Source organism: Herpailurus yagouaroundi, unplaced genomic scaffold, assembly GCF_014898765.1.
Source record: "Herpailurus yagouaroundi ecotype Mexico unplaced genomic scaffold, PumYag 29, whole genome shotgun sequence".
Lineage (NCBI taxonomy): Eukaryota > Metazoa > Chordata > Mammalia > Carnivora > Felidae > Herpailurus > Herpailurus yagouaroundi.
Window position 1 is genome coordinate 117,258,297 of NW_024412377.1, and position 15,011 is coordinate 117,273,307.

Consider the following 15,011-nt stretch of genomic DNA (forward strand, 5'->3'; position numbering starts at 1 on the left):
ATTATCTCACGTAATCCTAAAACAACCCTATGAGTTATAGGCTATTATTAACTATGTGCTTTTTATAGGAGAGGAGATAATAGCTTAGTAGGAGTTAAATGTAGATTAGCTAGGTTGAAACCAGGATATGTAGCTTAGTTAGATGATAGCTAGGATATGAACCTCGTGTTTCTGAGTTCAGTCATAACCACCATGCCATAACTGCCTCATAGATTAATTTACATGGGGCAAGAAGGAATATGACCACCCAGTGATTTTGTCTCACTTTCAATTTAGAGGGTCTGTAGTGTGCTGAGGAATGTTGTAAGAACTACTGTTAGTTGTTTAGTGGGACAGGATAGATATTATAATTATGTATTTTTAAATGGAAATATATGTACATGCACATGTTTATACGTAACTGAATAAATGTTTTAAAAAAGAAACCTGTGATTTGGAATAGACAGGCAGGCAATCATTAGAAAGGGAGGTATGTGTGTTCCTTTGTGTTTATGCTCTACTATCAGTTGTGGTTTTCATTTTCAGTATGTTCTAAGCATTCTCACCAACATAGGATTGGTCATTTAAAATAAGACCATATGTTTTGTTTTTGAAGAGGTAATGATGTAGAAACTTTCTCTCATCTCACCTTCTTCTCCAAATAAAGGTTTAGCATTATCTCTGGCCAAAAACAAAACAACTTAATCATTCTCGGCAAAATAGTGTAAAACAAATCAATATGTTAGAAATAAAGCAATAGAGTAAGTTCAAAGTAGAAATGCAAAAATAAATAATATAGATGAATGAGTATCAGTGAAACAAAAGATGTGATCATTTTGATACACGAAAGAAAATTGATTGTACTCAACACTCATTTGAAGTTAAAATGATTCTTGGCAAAATTAAGCTTAGAATTTTTTTTAACCAGATAAAGGTAAATATAATCTTCATTGTCCAAAGATACATCTTCCTCATCATGAAGAATAAGAAAAGGAGGGATTCCTGGCTGGCTAAGTCAATAGGGAATGCAGCTCTTGATCTTAAGGTTGCGAGTTTGGGCCCAATGTTGGGCATAAAGATTACTTTTAAGGAAGGAAGGAGGAAGAATGGAAGAAAGAAAAAAGGAAAGGATACCTGCCATTGCTGACTTTATTCTACATTGTAATAAGGATAATGACCTATCCAGATAAGACAAGATAAAATATGTGTATGGGCAAAAAGCAAACAAAAAACCCACTAATTTTTCATGGAGAATAAGGTCCTGTGTAGGGAGAATACAAGGGAATCTGAAAACAAATGAAGTCCGATTGCTCCATAGAAGGTCAGTGTCCAGGGGTGCCTGGGTGGCTCAGTCAGTTAAACATCCAACTACAGCTCAGATCATGATCTTGCCATTCATGGGTTCGAGCCCTGCATCGGGCTCTGTGCTGATCAGTATCCAAAACTGCTGATACACACACACACACACACACACACACACACACACACACACGCACACACATGCACACACACACACACACACACACACACAATACATACATACATGCATACATCTGGATTTAGATTTAAAGCACAAAGTTGGTTCTGAAAGAATGGTAAGTTTTGGGAGAGGCAACATGAGAGAAGGCTCCCCAGAAGGGGAATTTGTTCAAATAAACAGAGAAGTGGAGGGTTATAAGGCATATTTAGGATATAAGGAGATCACCAGTAAATCAGGGGTGAACTTTGTTGATGAGTAGGGGGAAAAGACTGCAAATATAATGGGAGTTCTCAAATCTCAGCTGACAAGTTTGAATTTTAACCTGATAATAAAGAGAACATTGAAAGTTTTAAGCAAAAATTTAGACCATAAAAATAGGGTTTTTTAAAGTTCATTTATTTATGTAGAGAGAGAGGGAGAGAAGGTGAGTGGGGGAGTGGCAGAGGGAGATGTAGAGAGAAAGACTCCCAAGCAGGCTCTGCGCTGTTAGCACAGAGCCCCAGGCGACGTTCCCATCTCATGAACTGCGAGATCATGATCTGAGCTGAAATCAAGAGTCAGATGTTTAACCAACTGAGCCGCCCAGGAGCCCCGACCATAAAAATAGTTTTAAAAGGAGGGGCACCTGGGTGGCTCAGTCGGTTAAGTGTCTAACTTCAGCTCAGGTCATGATCTTGCAGTTCGTGGGTTCAAGCCCCTCATCAGGCTCTGTGCTGACAGCTCAGAGCCTGGAGCCTGTCTTCGGATTCTGTGTCTCTGTCCCTCTCATGCTTTCTCTCTCTCTCTCTCAAAAAAAAACCATAAAAAAATAGTTTTAAAAGGATCTTTCGTCATAGAAAAAAGTTGTTTTTCTTTCTTATTGAGTGCTAATCAAGGAACATGAGGGGAGGAAAAGTACTGAACCATTTTACTTACTGAGTTCTGGAATTTTGATTTCACTAGGCTCAGGAACAGCTTCAAGCAGAGGTGCTAAGGTATAAAGCCAAAATTGAAGATCTGGAAGCGACTCTGGCTCAAAAAGGGCAGGTAGGCATTTGATGGCTAGCACTCCTGCAGATGCAGACAATCCAATCTGACCTTCCTCTAGACCACCCTTTGCATGGGCTGCACCCAGGACACAGCTTGGCTCTCCACAGTGACCTTTCTCACACTGTGTCAGAATGTTCAACTCTGTGTTTCTGTCCCTGGTGTTTTTCTGGCCAGAGTGTGAGCCCAGCTACAACAATGAATGAGGCTGGGCAAGAGAGGGAATGCCAGAGGAAGCGGAGCGCTGTACAAATAGCCTAGAGTGGTCATAAGCTGCTAAGACAAAGACCCGCCCCTCAAGCTGCATTCTTTGCCTCTCTGCTACATTTATGGTTCTGCATTTTAATGTTTTCCATCCATATGTATCTAGCCTGTGTGCACTCTGACCCTTTTCACTTTTTGCCTATGTGGTCACTTCTGAGTCCCCGGAAGGCTGGTCCTGGATTATTCAGACTGAATAAGTTAGAGATAGTGAGTGACAATGAAGAGGGGGTTCAATTTTCCTGGCAACTTTGGCCCCAATGTTCTTGAATGAGGAGCTGACGGGGGTGGGTGTCATTTACCAGCCATCAGCAGGCCAACAAACTGGGTGAGAGAAGACAGCTCTGGAAAGTGGTTTGACACAGGCTCTTTCGTGCCACTCTGAAATGCTGACTACACGGTATTCTTTGTCAAACAGGATTCACACTGGGTAGAAGATAAACAACTTTTCATTAAGAGAAACCAGGAGCTTTTAGAAAAGGTATGTTGGGCGCAACACCCTAGTGGGGCAGAGGAGAAAATGATGAGAGATCCAGGAGCAGCAGGGGGTCCTCTCAGGAGTGGCACAGGGGCTCGGGGGAGGGGAGGCTTTCCCGGTGCTGCACTCTCCTCTGCTGCGTGCTCAACTGCATCCCTGTCACCACCATCGCCATCACTTAGTGGCACGTGTGCATGGCTCTGTGCTGGCGTTGTGCCAACTTGAGAGGCTGTGATCCCTGAAGCCTATTGATTTGTTAACTATGTGTTTGTGTATATATATATATATATATATATACTGTGTAGGTACTGTACATCTGTATGTATATATATGCACACACCCACACGTGCACACATCCTATGTGGTTGTCCATCTACAAAAAACACACTGTGATTAGGACCTGTTATTTTGTGCAAGGCAGTGACAGAATATAACTCCAAGAACATGCTGCACCCTAGCATAGACTGTGTTCTCACTCTTAATCATTTTGCTAATCTTGGCTATTTATATACATATATATATGCATATATATATATATATATATATATACATATATATATATACTTTTTTTAAATAAAGAACTTTTTAAAAGATGCATCCAAGGTACAAAACAGCATGTCCAGGAAGTTGTTCAACAAATCAAGATGCAAAAGCATGGTTTAGGCCTAGTACATATAATTAATTCGATTATCTGAACACAGGCTTTTGATTGGGGCAGTGAAATACAACAGAGATCATTTTAACTTCAAAGGTGGTTCTTTCCATCAGTATTCACCTTCCATAAATCCAGTGAAAAGATTACAAAGTAACTTTAAATTATTCTTGAAAAAAAAAAAACAGAATTTGAAAGCCCATTTGAATAAGGGAAATAATTCTGTTGGTTCATCCAAAGGTTATGTAGAAATTACTTTAGGATTTTTTCTGCCAATATTCACTAGCCGTGGCAAGATGAAAATTAACCACAACACTCTTGTAAGCATGCAAAGGGAAAGAAGATGCTTGTCCTCCCTCCCCTCTGATCTAGCAGTCCTTACCCTACCTCACTTTCTGAATGAGGAGAAACAGAGCAGATGGATAGAAGGCGGGTGGGTATTCCAGGATCGAGAACTGGTACTCTCAGAGAGGTGAGGGGTCCCTGTAAAGAAGCTTCATCACACATCGGCCCTGGTCTCTGAATTGCAACCCAAGATCCACTGACCTAATTGCTACTGCTATCCACCAGAATCAAACATCTCCTCAAATATCCCATCTCTGATCCAAATTCAAGATTCTAGGTAGTAGAATCTCTTTTTGTGATCTAAGTCAACTTCTAGTAGTCTCAGAGATGCCCAGTGGTAAGTGTTATTACACTTCTTTATCACCTAAAAAATAATTCTCATTATGTCTTCTGTCTGATTCCATTCGGTCTTGATTTCTTGGGCTACAAGGAGAATTTGAGGGGCTCAAGCTTCTAAGAGTAAAAGAAAACCAAAAATGATAATAAAGCTAAACATCCTACTTCAAGTGTGTATACTTGGGGAAGTAAGATTCATCCTATGATAAAAAGCCCCTGGATTTTTGTTTCTAAGTTCAAGATTTTAAATAGTTACTGTGCCTAAGGGTCCACCCACACAGCTTAAAAATCAAAGGCAGCCCCGAATCTATTACAGATCATGAAAATTTTCTGAGCCCTTGTAGATATGGGCCTGTCTTACAGGGTGAGGCGTATTTTACACAACTAACTTAATTCTATGCTTCGTCAGGTTATAGACATCGTATAGGAAAACAGAGGGAAAAGGTGTAACTTCTAAATGGGTAAACAAAAGAAGCCTCTTCTGGTAGGGGATATTAGAGTTCCGTGTTCAAGGAAGAATAGGATTTCCTCACATAGGAAAGGAAATGGGGGGAGCCTCTTTTAGGCAGAGAGATGAGCAAAGATCTAGCTCCTGGCATAATCAGTCCATAGGGTAGATAGGAATTTCTAGATTCTTATGTGTGATCACACGTGAGAGAGAGAGAGAGAGTGTGTGTGTGTGTGTGTGTGTGTGTGTGTGTGTGTGTGTGTGTCTAGAGATGACAGAATATTTAAGCCTGGAAAGCTAGGTGTTTGAATTCCACATTGACAAGTTTGGCTTTATTTTATGGATAACTGGAACCCCTCAAAGTTTTGTATATGATCAGAGCTATTTAGGTAAAATTTCTCCAACCATTTGTAACTCCAGAAACAAGAGATGTCAGTGTCCATGATTTACCCCATTAAATTTAGTCTCAGGACACTGTCCCTGACCCACAGCAAGAGCCTAATGAGTACTCGCAGATTCACTACTCACAGGGTCCCCAGACGTTGTCAGTGAATGTGTGTCATCTTGTCTCATTTTCCTCCATGACACAAAAAACTCAACCAAAGGATAACTAGGAGGAAAGTGTAAGACTTCTTTTGCTCACATCTCATTGGGATTTTTTTTTCATGGTCTAGATGATTTATTCACCACATAAACGAGTGCTCTCCATGCTTGCTTTGCTAAGCTGTAGACGGTGTTTGCAATGTTCACCTAACTTGAGGATTTACTTTATTAGATAGAAAAACAGGAGGCAGAAAATCACCGGTTGCAACAAGAACTACAGGATGCCCGAGACCAGAATGAGCTGCTGGAGTTTCGAAACCTAGAGCTAGAAGTAAGGCAATGATGATAATAATGATAATAGAAATACTCATAACAGTTAACATGCACTGAACACATTCTGTGTGGGAGGTGCTGAATTAAGCATTTCTGATGCATACTCTCCTTGGACCTCAATGACCATAATCAGGATTTTATAGATGAGGCAACCGAGGTTAAACAACTTGCCCAAGACCTATGACTATAAGTGGTGAAACACTGATGCAAGTCAGAATTGTCTGCTCAGAGACTGTACTTTTCAACACTATTGCCTTTAAGAACAAGACTAATGAATAATTTTTAAATAATTTAAATAATAGATATCAAACTTCATCAATATTTCATTGCTTCTCAATAATCATTTCCATCCTTCATTGAATTCTGACTCATAAAAATGTTATCTCAAGAACAGTATTTCAGACTGGTATATACAAAAATATTTTGTTTTAGACACTTGAATTTGTGAGTAAACTTTTAAATCTATAACGTACTTATGAAAAAGGCCCAAAAGCAAGGTAACTTGTTTAAGGAAATACCTTGGCTAACCTGGCCAAGTTTCTGTCTTTTTTATTTTTTTTTTAAGTAAAACATATCAATAAAATCAGAGTTTTATTTTATCACACAGAATCTGGCCTAGTGGGGTGCCTCTGGTTCAGTCAGTAGATCACATGACTCTTGATGTCAGGGCATGAGTTCAAGCCCCATGTTGGGTATAGACATTACTTATAAAAATAATCTGAAACACACACACACAAAACCTGACTTCTTTTGGGTGTCTGGGTGGCTCCATCAGAAGAACGTGTGACTCTTGATCTCGAGGTCATGAGCTCTAGCCCCACACTGGGGATAGAGATTACTTAAATATATATTTTTTTTAAAAAAGAATCTGGCATAGGGTCTGGTTGAATGTATGTTGATATGTAAAAGGTAAGAAATTTCCCATTTGATAGCTCTGTTATTTTGCCAGCAGCTTCTTTTTGAGATTTTTTCAAATTAGATTTGGATAGAGTTAGTGGTTGGTGCTCCTCCGTGAAGAAGTGTTAAGTCATCTTTGGTAGCCCACATATCTTAATCATAAAGCTTGAGTAGATTGAATATGCAAAAGGCTGTTAGCTGCCATAAAACTTCATGGTCAAAAGACCATTCTCTGTGACACCTGAAAGCTCTAAATATTCATGTAGTTTAAATTGGAACTTCACTTCCTACATTTCTCTGATCAAAAAACTCGCAAGACTGAATGACACTATAAATTCTTCTACCATACTTCTTAGTTGATTTATCTCTTCTTTTCCATTAAATTTAAGCATGAACATCTTGAGTTCAATTTTTTTTTTTTTGCACAATGACATTGATAAACTGAAACAGTATAAAGAGAGAACACAGACAACTGGTTTAGCATTTGATCAGTTGTTGCTTTTTGTTTTTTAATTGCCATATACTTTTCACTGTATTTCAAGGAAAGAGAGAGACGATCCCCTCCATTTAATCTACAAATTCACCCATTCTCAGATGGTGTGAGTGCTCTACAGATCTACTGTATGAAAGAAGGTGTCAAGGTAGGCAGACACTCAATTTTTTATGTTTGTAGAAAGTGGAAAAACTGGGCACTGGAAAAGGGGAGGTTGTTCATGACTTGTTTTTCAGTCACTGGATGTCATTTTGATACAAACTATGTAGATATTGAAAATAGCTGCACCTAGGGGTGCCTGGCTGACTCAGTCAGCAGAGTGTGCTACCCTTGATCTTTGGGGTCATGAGTCTGGGCCCCACATTGCATGTGGAGCTTATTTAAAATAATTTTTTTTATTTATTAAAAAGATGTGTGACAGAGGTATGAATGGTTAATAGAGAACACAATAAACCATGATTATTTAGAACACAATAGCATAAGGAATGATGCAAATTCAGATATTAAGATAATTAACCTTCATTATCTAGGGGAGATACTAAATAAATTCCATACTTCAAGAAACACATTTCAAGGATACCAGATAAAAAAGTGTTTGTCGAGTCCCTTTGTTGTGCTGTTCTAAGTGCTGTGGGATTCATAATCTTGGAATCTGGTGCTGGAAGGGACCTTGAAATCATCTGGTCCACCCTCTCTTTTGATATGTTTCATCTAGGGAAGATTTGTCTTTTGGAAGGATTTATGATTTGTAACATTGTTCATTTAGATAAAATGTAATTTTATCTTTAGGGATATCGGAATACATTTTAAACATTAAGGTTGAATGGAGGTGGCTCCATCTCCTGGAAAATATATTATCCCTTCAATGTAATGAAATCACATGGTGAATATCTATCCCAGAGGGAAAGCTGGGATGCCTCCCGCTCTTCCTGGTCTCTCCTTGACCTTGTGCATGGCCCTTCCTGCTCCCACCCCAAGCTGCCAGATAATACCTGCTTTCAGTGCTTTCTCTCTACCTATGAGATTGAGCTAGACCTCCCCCTTCCTGGTGGAAGGAAAGGATATACCGCTATCTGAATGTGAGTAAGAGGAGAAAGTGGTACCAACGCAGTAAAAAGTGGGAGGAAAATTAGGCAGTAAAATTGTGTTTCCTTGTTTTCCATCCTGGACCTCTTTCATGGTGTTTAAATTTCTGGCCTTCCTGGGCTGCACAAAAATTTGTAAACCAGAGCCATGTTTTTGTTTTGTTTTGTTTTGTTTTGTTTTTTATTCAGCTCTAATTAAATGAAAAGTACTTTGTCTTTTCCTTAGATGCTTTTTCTTAGATAAATCACAAACAAGCTAATTCAGTGGATGTAATTTATATTCAGGGAAATTTTTTCAAATGGAGTTCGGCTACTTCAAACTGTCTCAAGAAATATAGTTAAAATGAGCTGTTTTTCACAGCATGAAATTAATGCTAAAAGATGGAATGTGCTGTATTTTTTTCTATGTGGCAGTCAAAATCTCAACCAGGTTAGAATTCCATTAATTAAAATGAAATTGGTTGATTATACTTATTACCTGTTAGTTTTCTTTATACCTAAAATTTATTGCAATTGAAAAGAAAATGGCAATTATCAGGAAAAAAAATTAATGAAAGAATTCCAAGTCCTTATTATAAATTAAACTCTTTGATATAGAATCTCTTATCCTCAAGATCAGGAGATATTTTGCAGCTGGTGAATTTGAGAATGAGCCATTAAGTAGTTTTCCCAGGTTCACGCAACTTGCAAGAAGCAGAGTGGAAACAAAGCCACATGTACCTGATTGAAAACAACCCAAGGAAGTACAGGTCTTAAAATGTCTTCCCAGGGGCGCCTGGGTGGCGCAGTCGGTTAAGCGTCCGACTTCAGCCAGGTCACGATCTCGCGGTCCGTGAGTTCGAGCCCCGCGTCGGGCTCTGGGCTGATGGCTCGGAGCCTGGAGCCTGTTTCCGATTCTGTGTCTCCCTCTCTCTCTGCCCCTCCCCCGTTCATGCTCTGTCTCTCTCTGTCCCAAAAATAAATAAACGTTGGGGAAAAAAAAATTAAAAAAAAAAAAAAATGTCTTCCCAGACTTAAGGGTCAGGCACTGATAGAATGCTAAACCGCATTTGTGTCTTTAACTTGAATGTATCTCCTTGGTATTGCAGGATGTGAACATCCCTGATCTCATAAAGCAGCTTGATATCTTGGGTGATAATGGGGTAAGTAATGAATTGATTAAGGGCAGTAAAGATACGAATTTGCCCAATGAGAAGCAAGAAATATTTGCCAGTCATGTAAAATAATAGCAAGTGAGATACCATGTTCTCTTAAGGATGTGGTTCATGGAAGAGAACCAGTCATGGTTTATCAAACAAGTTAGTTGAGGGGTTCTAAGGGTCTCTGGAAGGTAGTGGCAGAAATGGAAACTGGTAAAGTCCTTTTCTTCGCTGGCTGGTTTCAGGTTTGAATGCCGACCACATCTGCAGTGATTAAAGCTAATTACCTTCTCACTGTTGCTTAGAGCCATCCGGCGTGAAATTAATCAGTCATGCAGTTGCAAATGTTGCTAAATACTAGGGTTGGTGGCAGCCCCATAAAAATGGACCAGGAAACTATAATCTCTTTTCTTTCTAAAAAACACCTTCCAGGCAGGGTCAAGACATATTAATTCAGTGGGAGGACCATTCATTGAGATACTAGATGAATGATGCATATGCAGGTTGAAAGAGTCACACCATTTTTTTTTTTTTGCCTTGAAAAATTATCAAAGGAGAGAACAGAATCAATTAAATCACATCAAACGACTGTGAAACAAAATCAAGTCCATTTGAGACATATAAAAAATCACATTTAATGTACTTTTTACACATTTTGAATGAACATTTTTTTAAGAATTGTTACCAAGTGAAATAGAACAGTTGTTAACCTTCATGCATGCATAGGCAAGAGTATCTATAATAGGCAGTTAGGCAGTATTTTCTGATAGTGCAAATATTGTGTCTTCAGCTTATTTTCTTTCCTCTCTCTCTCTCTCTCTCTTTCTCTTTTTCTTTTTGACAGAACTTAAGAAATGAAGAACAAGTGGCCATAATTCAGGCCAGCACTGTGCTGTCCCTGGCAGAAAAGGTAATACATCATACTAACATTCAGATCATCTCAGTGTCTGGCTTAACCCCTAAAGACTAGGGTAGGGTTGAAGGACATTCTCTTTGCACATGACTTTGTGTTATTGAATACCTAATAAATGTCTTTTTTTTTCAGGGTGATGCAACCCCAATAGAATGGGAACACACTAAAGAAAAGTGTGATTTGGGGTGGGTGGATAATTCTTGCTTTGTAGTCTCTTAAAAAAATGTATTTCTTACAAAATGGAAAACTTTCTGGATTATATTATCCACACAGTCCCTCCCAAGCTGGAAAACCAATAGAGGTTTTTGTTGAGAGATGGTAAACTAGAGAGCCTGGCTCTTTTTATGGGCTTTTCCCTGGGTGTGCATATAGCAGTTGTTCCCAGATGATTCTGTAACCTGGCGGTGGTTCATGGCTATACAATTCAGAAAGTCCAACCTGGGTACTGTCAGCTGAGCAACACTGAGTGTGTGCTCTGGCCCCCTTGTGTCTTAACCTGGTAAATGGCAGGAAGAGAGGAGGAAAGAGCCAATCGGAGAAGCCTGAGAAGTGGCTGTGTTCAGCGTGCCTTGAGAATCAGCACATACTTGAAGAGGGAAGGGCTGCTATAAAATAAAAGATTACTTAAAAATTATTAAAATAATCCCTTTTTTGGATACTGATTCAGGGAAACCAAGTAGGGGGTGGGGGAAGACATTTTGCTGACACCTGGGGAGATTTTAGTATGGACCAGGTATCAGATAACAAAAGGAATTATATACATGTGAAATAGTACCTGGTATTTGCTTTTTAAAAAACTTAGTTCCCTTGCAATTTAATTACAGACCCATCACTTTCCCTGTCCACAACACATTAATAACCTTGCATTGTCCCAAACATAAGGTCCAGAATCTAGAACTTGCCAAGAGGGTCCCTAGGTCTGGCTCTTGCCTGCTTCTCCCGGATCCCACTTGTTTCTTTGGTCCCTAGCTGAGGGCCAGCCATATACAAATCCTTTTGGTGTCCCAGTCTTCTCTGTCTCTGTTTCTCTCTCTCTTTCTCCATCCCTATCAGTATTTCCATCCCTTGGTCCTTAGGCTGTTCTCTTTGCCTAGAAGTTACTTTCTTCTTCCTTTTCTCCCTTTGTGTGGCTCAATCTTAACCATTAGACATCCCCATACATGGGTAGCCTTCTTCTTCACCCAAGCCCTGTTAGGTATTTTTTTCTCTGTATTTCCACAGTGACCTGTGCATCTGCTACTATGGCTTTTAACAACTGTAATGTGGCTGCTTGTTTTTTGTTGTTGTTATGTGCCCCACAACTACCTACCACTAGACGTTAAACTCCATGAGGGCAACTATGGTATCTGTTTATTCCACTTTGTTTCCCTAGTTCTTCACAACAATCCAGCACATCTAACAGGTGATCAGCAAGTATTTACTGAGGGAGTGAATAAGTGACTTTGTGAATGTCCACAGGACAGTGTTACAATGCCACGCTGATGAAGAAAATACAGTTTGTACTCCCATATCTGCTACATTTATTTGGCAGCAATAGCCAGTGTCGCATTCTATTGGACTCATGAGGGCTACAATTCTTTATTGAAAGAAAAGTCACCATAATTTAGGGATATCAAGAAAACTTGGGGGGCGCCTGGGTGGCGCAGTCGGTTAAGCGTCCGGCTTCAGCCAGGTCACGATCTCGCGGTCCGTGAGTTCGAGCGCCGCGTCAGGTTCTGGGCTGATGGCTCAGAGCCTGGAGCCTGTTTCCGATTCTATGTCTCCCTCTCTCTGCCCCTCCCCTGTTCATGCTCTGTCTCTCTCTGTCCCAAAAATAGATAAACGTTGAAAAAAAATTAAAAAAAAAAAAAGAAAACTTGGGCCAATTTCTGTAAAAGGCAAGGACTAGGATGTGAAGGACAGATTAGGGAAATGGAAAAGAAAATAGGAATAGGCTGGGGCGCCTGGGTGGCTCAGTTGGTTAAGCATCCAACTTCGGCTCAGGTCAGGATCTCGAGGTCCATAAGTTTGAGCTCCACGTCGGGCTCTGTGCTGACAGCTCAGACCCTGGAGCCTGCTTCGGATTCTGTGTCTCCCTCTCTCTGCCCCTCCCCCACTCATGTGCGCGCACGCGAGCGCACGCGAGCGCGCGCGATCTCTTTCTCTCTCAAAAATAAACATAAAAAAAAGAAAGTAGGAATAGGAAAAAGTAAAGGAAAAGTGGGTCTGTGTGTCTCACATTTACTTAGATTGATGGAAATTTTCTTCCATTCCCTGCCCTGTGTGCATGCGATGCAACTTGAACTTAACCATAATTAACACTTGCATAGTGCTTTGTTTGTACCTGGCACTTCTCTTGATACTACTGTTATAGATGAGGAATCTGAAGCACAGAGAAGGCAGGTAACTGCCCTAGTCACACGACTAGAAAATGATGGGGACAGGATTCACACTCAAGCAGTCTGTTCCCGGAGTCCATGATCTTCTTCTCCACTGCACCACAATTCCCCTCAAGCATTCTATTGAAAGCAGGAAGTGCCCTTTACAGAGCCTGTAGGAGCTGATCTATTAGCCCTTCAGCGAATTAGTTCACGCCTCCACTTACCTCCTTTGCAAGACCGGTATGAGGGGTTCGGTTGAACATTTAGAGTGATGACAGTGTGCTTAGCACTGAAGGGATAAGTGAAGAACCAAATGCACAAGATGCAAACCTGTCCTTAGAGTGCTCATAGTCTGTGCAGTTCACAAGTTAGTGTTGCCTCCTACCTTTGGGATTTACAGTTGAACATGTTTATCTCCAAGTAATTCTAAATGTCAGCCTTGAACTTTTGAATACCACAACCTTGGATAGCATTCTGCTGTCTAGGAGTATAATTGATAACCAGAGATTGAACATAGACAAATTTCCAACAAGAAATCCTATTGTGACTTTGTGTTAATAAGAGTAAGAGCAGTAACCTTAAGTGAGAACATGTTATGGGCCAGGTACTGCACAAATGTCATTGTTCTCCCAACCATCCTAAATTTATCCACTGTTTTCATTCTACACATGAGGAAACTGAGGTGTGGGCTATTCAGTAACTTGTGTCAAGCTTCACAAGTCAGAAGGGCTACAAGTCAACACACAAGTCTGTATCTGAAGCCCATGACTGAACTGCTTTAATTTACTATACTTAAAAATACAGTTTCTCAATGATAAATGGGCAGTAAGTAAAAGGCAGCATTTTAATAAAGCTTGATGGTCTGCACTTGCAGAGACTACCCATGATTTCGGATGGAAATCTGTTTCAAGGGGAGGCCACGTGTATGTACAAGAACTGAGAGAGTAGGTCCTCAGTCTCCCTGTGCATTTATTCTTTCCCCACATTTCTTATAGCTAAGAGGCTGTTGGACATGGTATCGCCTTGTGAATGTCAGGCTTTAGTATGTAGAAAAAATGCACGGGGCACCTGGGTGGCTCAGTTGGTTAAGCATCCGACTTTGGCTCAGGTCATGATCTCGTGGTTTGTGAGTTCAAGCCATGCATCAGGCTCTTTCCTGGAGCCTGCTTTGGATTCTGTGTCTCCCTCTCTCTCTGTCCCTCCCCTGCTCATGCTGTTTCTCTTTCTCAAAAATAAATATTTTTAAAAAATGCTCAGTGCACCACATAATTTATCACAGATAAACTGAAATGAAATCACTAGTATGGAGGCAAATTCCTAACAGTGTAGATGTATAAAAATAAATGTTGGGGTGCCTGGGTGGCTCAGTCATTTGGGCATATGACTCAATATCAGCTCAAGTCATGATCCCAAAGTGGTGGGATCACGCCACGAATCGGGCTCTGCACTGAGGATACAGACTGCTTAAGATTCTCTTTCTCCTTGGGGCATCTGGGTGGCTCAGTCGGTTGAGCGTCCGACTTCGGCTCAGGTCACGATCTCACCGTTCACAAGTTCAAGCCCCATGTCAGGCTCTGTGCTGAAAGCTCGGAGCCTGGAGCCTGCTGTGGATTCTGTGTCCCCCCCTCTCTCTCTCTGCCCATCCCCTGCTCAATGCTCGGTCTCTATCTCTCAAAAATGAATAAATGTTAAAAAAAAATTTATATTTAAAAAAAAAGATTCTCTTTCTCCTTCTGCCCTTTCTCCCTGCTCACATGCTTTCATCTCTCTCTAAAATGAATGGATGAATGTTAACCAAGAACTAGAATTATTGTGTACCCAGTACATGCAGTACATTGTGCATAGTGTCTTCCATTAATTACATCCTGTAATTCTTCAAATTATTAACCCTATTTCACAGAAAAGAAAGTTAAAGCTTAGAGAAATCAGATAACCTTTCAAGGCCACACAGCCATGAAAATCCTGGATTGGGATTAGACCCAGGGTAGTCTGCCTGTAGAACCCCCACAATTATTACGCCCAGTTGCCTCCCTACAGGATAAGCCGATGTTTAACTTGGGAGAGACATGTTATAATATGTTCTATTAAGCAATATATGTGGTAAGCTTATTACTCAAAATCTTATTATTCAATCTTATTATTCAAAATCTTATTCAAAATCTGATTTTACTCAGGGTGTTGGTCAATGTTAATATCAGTGCCATATAACAGGATGATATATTCTAAGTGTTAGGAAAGGTAAG

General features: G+C 40.2%; 1 protein-coding gene across 4 annotated transcripts in view; it reads left to right on the forward strand.

Moving 5' to 3' along the window:
* The window catches only part of JAKMIP2 (janus kinase and microtubule interacting protein 2), a 181,474-nt gene that overhangs the window by 137,929 nt on the left and 28,534 nt on the right, over window positions 1–15,011 (forward strand). For 3 of the 4 annotated variants that reach the window (XM_040453446.1, XM_040453437.1, XM_040453453.1), the window contains exons 11-16: window positions 2,402–2,485; window positions 3,165–3,227; window positions 5,781–5,879; window positions 7,321–7,419; window positions 9,445–9,498; window positions 10,340–10,405. In XM_040453446.1, coding sequence (XP_040309380.1) covers window positions 2,402–2,485; window positions 3,165–3,227; window positions 5,781–5,879; window positions 7,321–7,419; window positions 9,445–9,498; window positions 10,340–10,405 — 465 coding nt within the window. The remainder of the gene's footprint in view (window positions 1–2,401; window positions 2,486–3,164; window positions 3,228–5,780; window positions 5,880–7,320; window positions 7,420–9,444; window positions 9,499–10,339; window positions 10,406–15,011) is intronic. The other variant, XM_040453461.1, reaches the window with a different exon arrangement.